General features: G+C 44.7%; 1 protein-coding gene and 1 pseudogene across 2 annotated transcripts in view; both read right to left on the bottom strand.

Annotated features, from left to right (window-relative positions):
• ENPP6 (ectonucleotide pyrophosphatase/phosphodiesterase 6) overlaps positions 1 to 12,746 on the bottom strand; it is a 93,011-nt gene extending 80,265 nt beyond the window's left edge. Inside the window, exon 1 of one of the 2 annotated variants that reach the window (XM_016144001.2) lies at positions 12,429 to 12,746. In XM_016144001.2, the coding sequence (XP_015999487.2) occupies positions 12,429 to 12,669 (241 nt within the window). In that variant the 5' untranslated portion in view covers positions 12,670 to 12,746. The remainder of the gene's footprint in view (positions 1 to 12,428) is intronic. The other variant, XM_036228673.1, reaches the window with a different exon arrangement.
• On the bottom strand, positions 5,257 to 5,375 carry LOC118609740 (annotated as a pseudogene).
• Positions 12,747 to 13,099: the final 353 nt, after the last annotated feature.

The following is a 13,099-nucleotide window of genomic DNA, read 5'->3' as shown; positions in this document are numbered from 1 at the left end:
TGAGAATGAGGGGCCTAATCAATGCTAAAGCGAACGCCTATTCCACTGCAGAGGAGCAGGTTCCACCGGAAATGGATGCATCTTTTAATTTAATATTTTGAATAGATAAATCACATTGTTTATAAAGAAAGACAACGAGACAGATCCCTCACGTCTCTGTTTCTCATCTGTCCAGGGGCCATTTCAATAGGTAACTACGGTTCACAGTCTCTTACGTATCTTTAAAGATATGTTTTCCCTCCAACTGGCAAAAATCCTGGCTGGGTTCCGATGGCCCCGCGTGGTAGTGTCTCCTGGCTGTTCACTGTTTCCTGCCTCTCTGAGGAGTTTGGCTGGACAAAGGCTGAGAGGAAGGGTGCCTCCACACCACACAGCATTTGTGGCCAGAGACCGGCGAGACATGTGTGAAAACATTGTAAGATACTGACCACTTAGAAACAATCCATGGCCCGACATCTGGGAACCTCTCAGGCTAAGCGACTAGGTGGCATTTTCCAGGGGTTGCTGAAGCCAAGAGCGAGGACCCTGCTGACCTCTCTGAGGCACTCTCATGTCCTACCGACCTTGCCTCACATCTTTTCTCTTTGGTGGACTCGGTGGGGTGTCTTGCAGGCCAGGGCTGTACCCTAGAGAGGGTCCACTTCTTTCACAAATAAGAGCACTTAAGCCCAGAAAGGAAATTTGCTGGGCCGGCGAGGGGCAGGCCTGACTCCAGGACCCTTCCATAGGTCCTCATTGGTCTGTCCTGCAGGGTGAGGGCCTGGAGGGGTGTGTGGCATGCTCCAGGCTGGGCCTGTGGTCTGCCAGTGAGTGACTGAAAGCCCAATATTTGAGGTTTTCTCCCAAAAACCTATGTTTGTTTAAGGTTTTTGGCTTCAACCATTAAAACAGAATGTTTTCTCAAGCCCACCTGAGAAAGCCAAATCCTTATACATACAGATAATTTTCAGGGAAAGCTAGACATGCTAGAGCTGGTGGGCTAATTTATTTGATTTGTATACAGAATCTGGAAGAAGAGCCCAAGGCCCAGGGCCCCCTAAGCCAAACTCTGTGGGTGTCTTGCCCACTTATCCGCAGACTCGTTGACTGCTTCCCACCCTGCCCTCAGGCCAGAGTCCCTGCCATCAGCACCCAATGGCATTAACTACAGACAGCTTTCTTCAAATGTAAAAGAGGGCAAAGTGGTGCTGTGCCCATAATGGGAAAGAGATACAGACTGTCATCGAGTTCCAGTCACCCCTTCCTTCTGCCCCACTCTGGCCCCCAGGAATCTCCTTGGAACGTCACCCCGCATTCCCAGCTCCTAGAACAGAGCATCTAAAACATTCCCAGCACATGTCTCGCACTCAGTGCTCAGCTAACCCCAGGGCTTCCGCTGCCCACGTCACTCATTTTAAAGCAGTGAGAACTCAGAAGTAGGAAGATGATGTGACTTATCTGAAGTCCCAGGGGGTGGAGGCAGAGTCGGGAGAGGATACCTGGCCCCCGACTCTCTCCCCTTGCTCACTCTGGTCCACCACTCCTTTCTGACCTACTTCACACCAGACATGCTAGTTGGGTGACCTAGGTGGATAGACAAGGTCGTTCAAACCCTAGATGACTGGGCGGGGGACCCGGCCCCCTGGCACACCTGTACCCCATCCGTGGCCCGCAGCACACACACTGGGACACTCTGCTACAGATGTTTACATGCATTATCACAATGACTGCACTCATCTCACATCTGACCTGGCAACCACGGAAGTACTCACGCTTAAAGGCAGGTACCCAGGGGGAAGCTACTTCATAAAGGGGCAAAGTATCTGCAGTATCCCTGACCAAAGTCTGTTTATGAGTTCAGCCTGGCAGCTCTTTGTCCAAATGAGTCTGCCACACATGTTTCCATGACCTGTCTGTCAGAACCTTTCTCCTCACTATGAAAAGATTTGAAGATAGATGTAGGTTATGATCAAGCACAATATCCAGCAGGAGCCAAATGCTACACACAGGGCCCAGAGGAGCCCCAGACCTGCCCCAGATCCCTGCCTGGGAGAACATAGGCACAATGGCCCTATTCACAGAAGTGGACTCTGAAACATGAGGAGGTGTTGTTTAAAGTCTCTCTGAAATAAATGTTAACATGCTGACTCAGGCTCCCTCCGAATTAATTTTAAATGTCCTTTAACCCATTTTTGGCACAACGTTCATGATGAAGCAGATACTGGGAGCAGAATGGTTCAACTGAACTCCCAGAAGCCTTGGCAGCCGGCATGTGATCCTGTCAATCAGTGATGGGTTGGGAGGGTGAGAAGCGGGAGAGCTCAGCCTTGGTTTGGAGACGGCGGTGGCTCCGTGTGGGTGAACCTTCTCAAAAAAGGGCTTGCTGTTATTATAATCAAAATCTTTCACCACATTTTTAAGCTTTACCCACTAACCTAAACTTTTTCTGAATGCCATATAACAAGAACTCCCTCTCATCACCATGGAAGCCAAGAGAAACACGCTTTTGAAAAAGTGGCACTTTAGTGTAGAGAGGTTTGTTGATTGGGAGCTTAAATAATGATGTGCCAGGAGAGATTATTTTTGCAAATTCTTGGAACACAATTTTTTCTCAGGGCATGAGCCAGTTAGTGTTCTTCGCAGCTTCTGTTACCCGGTACCTCACCTACTCAGCCTGCTTCTTTAGGCAGCTTAATCAAGACTCATTACACATTCTATAGTTTTAAGTGGAAACACAGAAACTCGTTTGTAGGTATCCCTGGGAAATGAGTGACAAAATTTAGACAGAAGTTCATGCAGATGAGAAGAAAGACTTTTGGGCATCTGTGAGAAATATTCTCTACTGGCTGTGTGGCAAGCAGAGAGATAAGGAGTTCATTTGCTGTGGTCCACTGAGAAATTTCTTTTACCCCTATGGTTATTCTAAATGTTTCTATAACTCTTCTTTAAGACATCTTCTCTGATTCACTAAAGGGCCGACTCCAGGTAGCTATCCTACTCCAACTTGAAATCTGTTCTGATAAAAATTTACTTCCCCAAATGAACAGCCCTCCAAACTTCCCCATCTCTCCTCTTTGGAACCTCAGACCTCTGAATACCTCGTAACCTTGGAATGGATTCAGGCTCCCTTCCTTTTCATTCTTTCATACACACTCACTACCCAATCAGCAAGTTCTGCCTCAAGGGCGCTCTTCAAACTCAACTCTTCACTTAGAGCTCATCGTAAACAATAGATGCTCAAATGTTTGAAGTGAGTGGAAAAAAGGAAAAGAGAATTTTCTTTGGATTATCTTTGATTTAGCTTTGAAAGCCTCCTATTAACTGCATTTTTTTTTTTTAACAAATGCATCTCTCTAACTCTCCAACCCACATCCGAGTAGTGAATGGATTTAGCCCATTTTCCCCTGTCTTGTGAATGCTTCTCTGAGTTTGCTTGTTCTGTGTCTGTCACATCATCACAGTCTTTTTTCTCAAGACCTGGCTTAAAATTCATCTTACTAAAAACCTTTCAATGTTCAGTTCCAGATTCACCTTCTCATGAAAATGTTCAAGACCATTATAACTCCCAATAATATCTCCCTCCCCTGAGTTGCATTCATTTTTATTAAGAGTCACAAGTTCCTTATAAAATGCAGCTAGTACTCATTCAGAGTCTATGACATATTGCATTAATGTTAAAGATGATTCCTACACCCACTTCGGAAAGACTTTTCGGCACCAAGTTAGGCAAGAGGATTCGTTTTGTCCAACGAAATGTGATGGATGTGACCTGTGGCACCTCTGAGCAGAAGGCTTAAGCAAGATCACATTGTTCTGCCATTTTCCCTTTGCCACGTGAGTGGCGTGTCTTATTTAGAAGTTGCTTTTTCAGCCTGGGTCTCAGAATGAAGAGGAAATGGGGCCGGAGTTAGTCCTTAAAGTCCATATGCATGAGACAGAAATAAACCTTAGTTGTAAGCCTCCGATATAGCTTGTTACTGCAACATAATTAGCCCAATCTTACTGATAAAGTGTTCAGTTTTTAGAATGTTGGCTTTTCTCAAAGTTTCTCAACAAGTCTATTGGGTAATTTTATTTTCTCCATTCTACCGATAAATTGTATTAAAACTCCAAAGAGCTGTTCCAAATTCTGCAAGTTAAAAAGTAACAGAAGAGATCCAATTAAGTCTTCTGTAGCAATTCCATAGCTCTTGCCGCTATACCGTGGACTATGGGTTGAATCGTGTTTCCAAAAAAAAAATGTGTTGAAGTTCTATCCCTCTGTATCTGTGTGTCTGTCAGTGTGGCCTTTGGAAACAAGTTCTTTGCAGATGTGATCAAGTGAAGGCGAGGTCATTAGGATGAGTCCTAATCCAATATGACTGGCATCCTTATAAGAAGACAGGGGACACATATAGAGACACACAGACAGAATGCCATGTGACAAACAAGGCAGAGACCAGAGTTGTGCCACAAAATATCTACAGACAAAGGAATACCAAAGATGGCTGGCAACACGGGGAGCTAAGAGAAAGGCGCGGGTCGGATTCTCCTCTAGGAAGCACGGTCCTGCCGACATCCTGATTTCAGGTTGCTAGCCTCCGGGGCTGTGACGGAATAATTTCTATTGTTTTAAGCCACCCGGTTTGTGATAATTTCTGACAGCAGCCCTGGGCAACCAACATTTCACGACTACCTCTCTTTCAGGGCAGAAATCACCAGAAATCTTCCGTAATTAAGTCTGGGAGAGGAAGTGGTCTGTCTAAAAAAAAAAACCCTTCATTCTTCCATCGGCAGCCTAGTATCATCATCCTGTCTGGATCAGTTTCCAAAAGCTATCATAACCGAGAACCACAGACGAGGTGGCTAAAAAGACAAGACAAAAATTTATTTTTCACAATTCCGGAGGCTCGAAGTTCGAAGGCACGGTGTCAGCAGGATCGAGCTTTTCTAAAGCTTCTCCCCTTGGCTTGCAATGTCTGTCTTCTCCTTGTGTCTTCACATGGCCTTCCCTCTTTGTCCATATGCATCCTAATCTCTCCTTCTTATAAGGACATTATTTATATTTAATTACCTTTCGAAAGACCCCATCTGCGAAACGCAGTCACATTCTGAGGTTTTAAGGGTTATGACCTCAACATAAATTCTAGGTGGTGTGGGGGGGACATAGTTTAGCCTCTAACACCATATCATGTTTTCAAATATCTTTTTTTTGTTGTTTTTTGTTTCCTGCAAGGCAATCCTTGGTTGATCTCGCAGATTGCAAGGACCTTGTCAGCTTACATCCCTTATTTTTCATTTTTAATGCACCTGGTCTTCTTAGGTGGTCTCCCATCCGAGTACTAACCAGGCCCAACCCTGCTTAGTTTCCAAGATCAGATGGGATCACGCTTGTTCAGGGTAGCATGGCCGTAGACTCAAATATCTAAAGAGTCTCATGATGCCTGTGCTGACAGCCTGCTCACTCGAGCAATGTTGGATGGAGGCTGAGAACACGAGGAGGGCCCTGCTGACCCTTTGACTTGCCAGACCCATCCCTGCGTCTGACAGTCAGGACCACACACAGCTTGGCCTTCGCTGTCCTCTCACAATTGTTCACGTGGTTCTGAACCCTTTGCCTTGTTCATGCTTTGCTGTTCCCTCGGCTTTCTTGGCTTCAGCGATCTTGACTAGAATTAATCTCTCTCGGGCTCTGCTGACAGTTGTGTTCTAGTTAACTTCCAATACCCCAGGCCTTTGATCCCTCTCCTCATGGGTGACTCTCCTTTCAACTTCAGAGTTAAAATTTAAAACAAAATTGATAGACATGTTCTGAGACATATAAGATGACTAGACATAAAAGGTAACCAGTTCACCTAAATGGCTCTTATTTGCTTAAATAAAACAAAGCATAATATTTTTTTTTTTGCCTCCTGATTAGATTAGGAGTATGTAAAATCAAAATAATAATCATGGTCTCTGAAACTGAGTGTTTTAAACATTGTTATAATGCTCCTTCGTTATAATAAATTTTATTTGAAGACAGAATAATCAGATTGGTGCTATGATGAAAAGTAAAGAGAGGGAGTGAACAGAGGTTGATGGAGCGATGTGGGCTCTTTCAGTTAGGGTGGCCAGGGAAGGCAAATCCACTACAGGGACTTAGGGGAGGACACCTGAGAAAAGCAGTGGAGCAAACCTAGTCTTTCAGGGGAAAAGCATTCCAGCCAGAAGGAAGAGTAAGTTCAAGAGTCCTGAGGTGGCCACATGCCTGGAACAGGTAAAGAAACAAGGGGAATAGTGGTTGGGAATGAGGCCGAAGAGAGACGAGTTCTGTAAGGACTTTAAATTTTACTCAGAGTAAAAGCAGAATCTACTGGAAGGTTTGAACAGTGGAGCAACATGATCAGACATGTGTTTTAAAAGAACTACTCTGGTTTGTATGTGGAGTCAGGCTGTAGGGCAGAGAGGGTGGAGGGAGCAGGAGCTGTTTGAAAGCTCTAAGCCAGGAGTCCCCAGCCAGTACCCGTCTGTGACCTGTTAGGAACAAGGCCACACAGTGGGAGGTGAGCGGCAGGTGAGCAAGCAAAGCTTCATCTGTATTTGCAGCCGCTCCCCAGTGCGAGCATCACTGCCTCAGCTCCACCTCAGAGCATCAGGCATTAGATCGTCATGGGAGCACCAGTCCCTGGTGCCAAAAAGGTGGGGACCGCTGATCTAGGCAATTAAAGGTGCTGGTGACGAAGGTGGGAGTAGTAGAGACTTCGAGATCCGTCTTGAAAGTACAGCCTACTCAAAGAAAGGGAGTTCAGGAAGATGAGCCGAAACCAACAGAAGAGACCCAAGAGCAGCCAGTGAAATAAGAGGAGACCGAGGGAGGACGGTCTTAACCAGAGCGAGCTGTCAGGAAGGAGCAGCACGAGCTGAGCCAAACGCTGTTCCTGAGCATGAAATCACAGCTGAGGACTGACCCTTGACTAGGAGGTCACTGACGAAAACAAAAGCATGATTGGATTTTGTACAACAGGGCACAGGAGAAGACGTATGGGGCATGCCAGATATAATGCACTTGAGGAGGAATCTAAATCTAAGGAAGCTAACACACTGGGGCAAATGTGCCCGTGCAGAGGCTGACCTTGGGCCAAGGAGAGGAGAGAGGGCCCTGGGGGCTGTGTCTATGCTGCTTGTGCTTTGGGCGTGCAGAGGCCCACGGGCAGCCCCCTAAGTGAAACCCGAATTTTCTAGAAGACTGGGGATGTGGGCTTCCCCGGGCTTCCCCCCCCCCCCTCAAAACATGATTTCTCAGTGTTTTCTGCATTAATTTCCTTTGGTCCAAGTGATAGCCAGTTTTATTTTAAATCAGTTATTTTCTCAAAAGCAGGGGAAAGCATACCTTACCCTGCAATCTCTTACTCCAGAATGTTGGGTCCTTGATATCTAGGAAGAATTTGCTTCACATGTAATTGCTAGGAGTGCAATATGAAACATGTTGGCACAAATATTAATTCTAAGCAATTAATATCTGTGGTTTTGCTTTGATTCCAGTAGAGGTTTAATAAAGCACCGATATTCGGGTTATTGCTGCCTCCTGAACTGGTCTTGGGGAGAACTCTGTCCCTAGATCTGAGCCCACAGCACAATCTCCTGGGCATTCCAGGACTTGGGTCAGAGCCCTGCTGTGTGAGGCCTGGGCCTCTGACAACACCCCTCCAATCTCAGCCCTGTACCAACATTGGTTGGTGTCTGGGGCAAAGCATCCAACCTAGCCACACTTTATTTATTAGTTTCTAAATGTTGAAATGATAATAACATACTATGTAGCGAACTCAAGTTAGCATATGTTTGTCTGCTGGTAGATTATGTTCAGTGAAGATTAGACTGGCTTCCCTGACTCTCAGGACATTTCTGGGCCACTTTCCCCAAAAGCTTAATCAGACTGCCCAATGGTAAACAAATGGATAAAGAAGAGGTGGTACATATATACAGTGGAATATTACTCAGCCATCGAAAAGAATGAAATCTTGCCATTTGAGACAACATGGATGGACCTAGAGGGTATTGTGCTAAGTAAAATAAGTCAAACAGAGAAAGACAAGTACCATATGATTTCACTTACATGTGGAATCTGAAAAAAACAAACAAACAAATGAACAAAGAAAACAGAAACAGACTCACAGATACAGAGAACAAGCTGATGGTTGCCAAAGGGGGGGAGAGCGAGGGAATAAGTGAGAAAGGTGAAGGGGAATAGGATGTACAACTTCTAGTTAAAAAATAAATAAGCCATGGGGCGTATGTACATATGCACAGTGATAAGCCGTTAACAGACTTATCATGGTAATCACATCATAAGGTATATAAATGTAGAATCACTATGTTACACATCTGAAACTAATATAATATTGTATGTTAACTATAATAATAAAAAAAAGAGTGTTCAGGAATTACAAACAAATGTTGCCATTGGCCTTGGCAAAACGATGCTGTTATGCTGTTTCAAAACATGCTCAGCATTTTCTCTTACCCATGAGCTAGATTGAAAATGTTACTGCCTTTCTTTCATGGATTTTATGTGAAATGTTGCTTAAATCAAATGTGGGTTTAACTCAAAGGGAGAATAACCTTACAAAAAGATCCACGGAAAGACTAAAAGAGAAAGCATCCCAATAACAGTCACACTGTGTTTGTGTTTTAAACAAAATGAAGTAGATCCACACATAGGTCTTCAGAAAGACAATTAATGCAGAAAGTAAGATATAACAATGTACACATGTTTGTGGCTGTTTATCCCAGCTCAGAGCCAACCTGCTTCAAAATGCTTTCACACGCTACTCAAACGAAGAAAATTCTGCTCTCCTCTGGTCTTCTAGCATATTAGGGAACTACCGCTGGTCCTCTGTGTATCGGTTTGCCAGGGCTGCCATGCACAGCGCCACAGACTGGGTGGCCTAACAACAGAAACTTATCTCTCACAGTTCTGGAGGCCAGAAGTCCGGGATCGAAGTGCTGGCAGTTTAATTTCCGGCGAGATCTCTCTCCCTGGCTTATAGGCGGCAGCCTTCCCACCGTGTCCTCGTGTGGCCTTTTCTCTGTGAACGCACGTTCCTAGAGTCCCTGCTTCTTAAAAGGGTATCAGTCATATTGAATTAGGGCCCCATTCTAATCTCCTCATTTTAATTTACCTCTTTAAAGGCAAGTGTCTTCATGTGCAAATGTCTCTGGGTATGATGTGTCTTGCACCTACCGAGTGAACGTGAAGGCTTGGAGCAGGGGTATAGGCTGGGAGTGGGCAGGCTGGGATGCCAGGTTGCATTCTGAAGTATTAGGGGGTTGGGATTTCAACCTACGAATTTTGGATGGACACATTCAGCTCTTGTCATTCATTTTACAATATTAGTAGGTACCTGTGTCTCTCCTCCTCGACTAGAATGTAGGCTTCCTGAGTGAAACGCCCTGGGTTTTGTTTTTGTTTTTGTTTTTGTTTGTTTGTGTTTGTTTGTTTAAGCCTACCCAGTATTCCCAGGCAGTCTCCCATTCAAGAACTAACCAGGTCCAACCCTACTTAACTTCTGAGATCAGACGAGATTGGGTGCATTTGGGGTGGCATGGCTGTAGGCTGAAAGGCTCTGTTTTCAGATTCATTTGTCCCCAGTAATCAATTGTTTGATGGATCTTCCTGATTCTTACTAAAATTTTTGTTCATATTTGTTTTGACACAAATATATTTTGAAGGAGAAAATAAACTCGGCCGCGGTGGGCTCATGTCAGATGATTTCCAAGGCGCTTCACAAATCCCATGACTGTGTATTCCTCATCGCCCCCGCATGGCTTCCCGCGAAACTCTTCTTCCCAGGAGCTTCAGCCATTTGCTTCATTTCTTAATGTAGGAGTCTCAAGACGTGCCCGTCCTGTTTCTAATTCCCTCTACGTTGCTTATGTTCACGCCTGCATCGGGCAGCACCTGAGATCCTGGCTTGTGTAGGACCCAGAAGCTGAGAAAACTGACCCTCAGGGCAGTGGGACGGCCTGCCCCAAGTCTTCCATGGTCATCGTGACCCTGTGGGGACTCGCCCGAAGTGTTCCAGCTGCAGGTGAAAACACCCATCCCTGAACAGAGACCCTTCCTTCCTCGCTACAAAAAGAGAGGAACTCCACGGGCTTTGAGTCTTTTGGGCAGCAAGTCATATAATGAAGCGACATCATAGTCTCACTTATGAATTATGAGGAATTCTAAAATGTCATATCTTTTAGTACCAGAAGGATCTAGCATGATTCTTCTGTTGGTTCATAAAATGCTCTGATGCTTAAACCATATGTTTAAGTATAATTCCCGAAGGTTATATTCCCCTTTATTTAAAGAAAGAAAGAGGAATTTTTCAACATCAGGTAGAAAAATAAGCATGGATATTGGGGGAAAATAGTACAAACTTAACCCCAAATCAGTCCCAGGATGGTGGAGATGGTACCAGCTTCACAGCCTGGCATCGCCCAGCCTGCAATCCTGCTCCAAGCCTTCACGTTCACTCAGTAGGTGCAAGACATGTCATACTCAGAGACACTTGCACATGAACATGAGCTTTGCTAGACACATCTTGTGTGTAATGTCGCTTCTGTAAAAGGGGAAAAGTCAACTTAAGCCTTTCAAAGTGGATTACGTTTTCCAAAGGATACATTTTACCATCTGAAAATATACAGGCGTAACATATATGGAGGTCTTGTGCCTTCCTCTGGCTAGACTTGGTTTGAAAGTGAAGGTGAGAGCCTCGTCAAACACTTGTGGGACTACACCGTGCCACCATGGAAAAGAGGAGTGGAAACGCCCGTCTCTGAACAGAAAGCGCGTTTCTGCGTGACTGAGACTTTGTGAAAATCATTCCTTGTGCCGAGATCAGGAATGAGAGTCTGACCAACAAAAGGTAGTGTCACTGGCTTGTTTTCTCTGTGGAGACTGTAATGGTCCCTTTTTACTCACTGGAGTCTGAATTTCTAAAATGGATTTTGTTCATTTTCCAATGAGATCGGGAAAGCTGCACGTGGCAGTTTATGAATTGGGTCTCCAAGCAAGGCTCTGAAAGGCAATTGGAGTGGGGGTGGTCTGCGTGTGTGAAACTCCCTGGACAGAACGGACGTCGGGCTGCAACGCACAATAACATCTATGTGTGACCCAGCCGCCTGCAAACTGCTCCCCTGCAAGGGGAGAAGCATGCCAAGTAAGCAGTGGAGGACTTCTGTATATTCTCTTTATCTTAGAGACGCTAGTTGTTTATTGGGGGGAAATTTTAAAAAAATAAATAAATAAGTCAATACGTTCTTCAATTATGTGCATCCACATTTTGTTTTCTTTCTATGCTTTCATTTCTAATTCACCAAAGTATCCTTTTCCCCTTTAATTTTATGACATTTTTATGTACACATGCATATAGTATTCATGCACGAAGTCACAGTCATCAATTGTCTTTCCAGACTCCTATGGCTTTGTCATTCTGTGGAAACCCATAATGAGATAAAAAGTTCTCATCCCCTTCCTGTTAACATAATTTATAGAATTTTCCCTGTGCTCAGAGTACATAGCAAAGTTCAGGATAAGCAGCAATAACAGTGCATTCTTAACAGCTTCCCTGGACAGTTTGCTAAATTCTTTCTGAGAGTGCCTTGCTGGCCCTTACAAGGTTAGCTGAAAAACCAGCTGGAAGCCAGGGATCCAACTGTGTGAGCAGAAAGTACGTTCCATTGCACAGATAGAAGGTCAAGTTCATGGAAGCACTATGGTGTTCTGGCAATCCCAGACGAAGGTCATCTTTAGGTAACGTCCAGCTTTCCCAAAACCAGGCACAGTCTAGGTAGGTTAGCTGGCTTTATTTATTTATTTTTTAACACATGCCAGAAATTAATAATGGGAATCTGAACTACCCAACAATTTTTTTTTCTTTTCCACGTTATTTTACCCGGCCCTTTAAAAAAGGCAAAAGGAGGGGCAAGTGGCATTGCTCAGTAATACTTCAGGATATGACTGAAAAACTTCCTCCAAGTACTACAGGAATCCCATGTGTAACTTTCATAGCCTACCTCATGGATAAAGAAGCCAAAAGGTCTCTAGGATGACAGATGACTGCAGAGCAAAGGGACAGAAGGAATGTGGTACAGACACATGAAGACCTGTTGACGTTTCAAAGTAGTACTTAGAAAATATAAAGTTAGCTAGAATTTTTATTTATAAAACTAATAACTCCTTTTTTTAAATCATCTATTCCTGTGGCTCTCTGTTCTCCACACTGAGAATCCAAAGCAAGTCCTTGGAATAACTTTTGGAGAACAATACAACCATGAAAAAAAAAAATCTTGGCCAAGCACACAGACTTCTTGTTTGTCTTTGGTATCCCAAAAGATTAGAGAAACCTGAAAATTTAAATAAGACTCTGATGCCAGATGCTAACTGTTCCCCGTTGGACTCCAGCCTGCCCTCCCCACCCAGAAAAGGACGAGGTACTCACCAGTCATTAGGGTGTAGTAATTGGGATAAGAGAGACTGGGAAAGTCTGGGGTCAAGTAATCCACTTTGACTCCTCTGCTCACAATCTCTTTGAAACCAGGCAAGGACTCCAGGGCCTCATCACTGATGTAGTCTGAGCGAAAACCATCCAGCAGAAACACCAGGAGCTTCCGGCGGGCGGAGGCTGGCTGTGCCAGGCTGAGTGCAAGGACCAGCAGGAGGGCCCCGAGCTTCGCTGCCATGCTGCCAGGAGCCCGCCTGAGCTGGCTGGCACAGCCGTCCCCTCGCAAAGACTGAGGATGGAGAATCTGAAGCTATTCTCTCTTCTAGGGGTTGGACCTTGACTGCTGGCCTTCCTGAGCCAAGTTCACTTTCAGAATTTAAAGGTACAGCACCTCCTTTTAAAAACATCTATTCTCACCCTTTACTAGAAAGTCAGGAGACCAACTCCTTTGGAGAAGCTGGGTTCCCAAACAACCCAGAATTAACACCAGGAGAGAGTGCAACCTTATTATTTTGGGTGAATGTTCCACAAATACAAGCACCCACAGAGAGGGGGAATTTTAGACTATGACAGAAGTCAATGCTAACTTTGCAGTTGGGCTCACCAAAGGGAGGAGACTAGGAAAGGGCACTCTTTTAATTGCTGTTATCCCACATCTTTGCTTGATT

This window comes from Rousettus aegyptiacus, unplaced genomic scaffold (genome assembly GCF_014176215.1).
Source record: "Rousettus aegyptiacus isolate mRouAeg1 unplaced genomic scaffold, mRouAeg1.p scaffold_m13_p_11, whole genome shotgun sequence".
NCBI lineage: Eukaryota > Metazoa > Chordata > Mammalia > Chiroptera > Pteropodidae > Rousettus > Rousettus aegyptiacus.
Note: the sequence above shows the minus strand (reverse complement) of the source record. Positions and strands in the feature narration are given on the sequence as shown.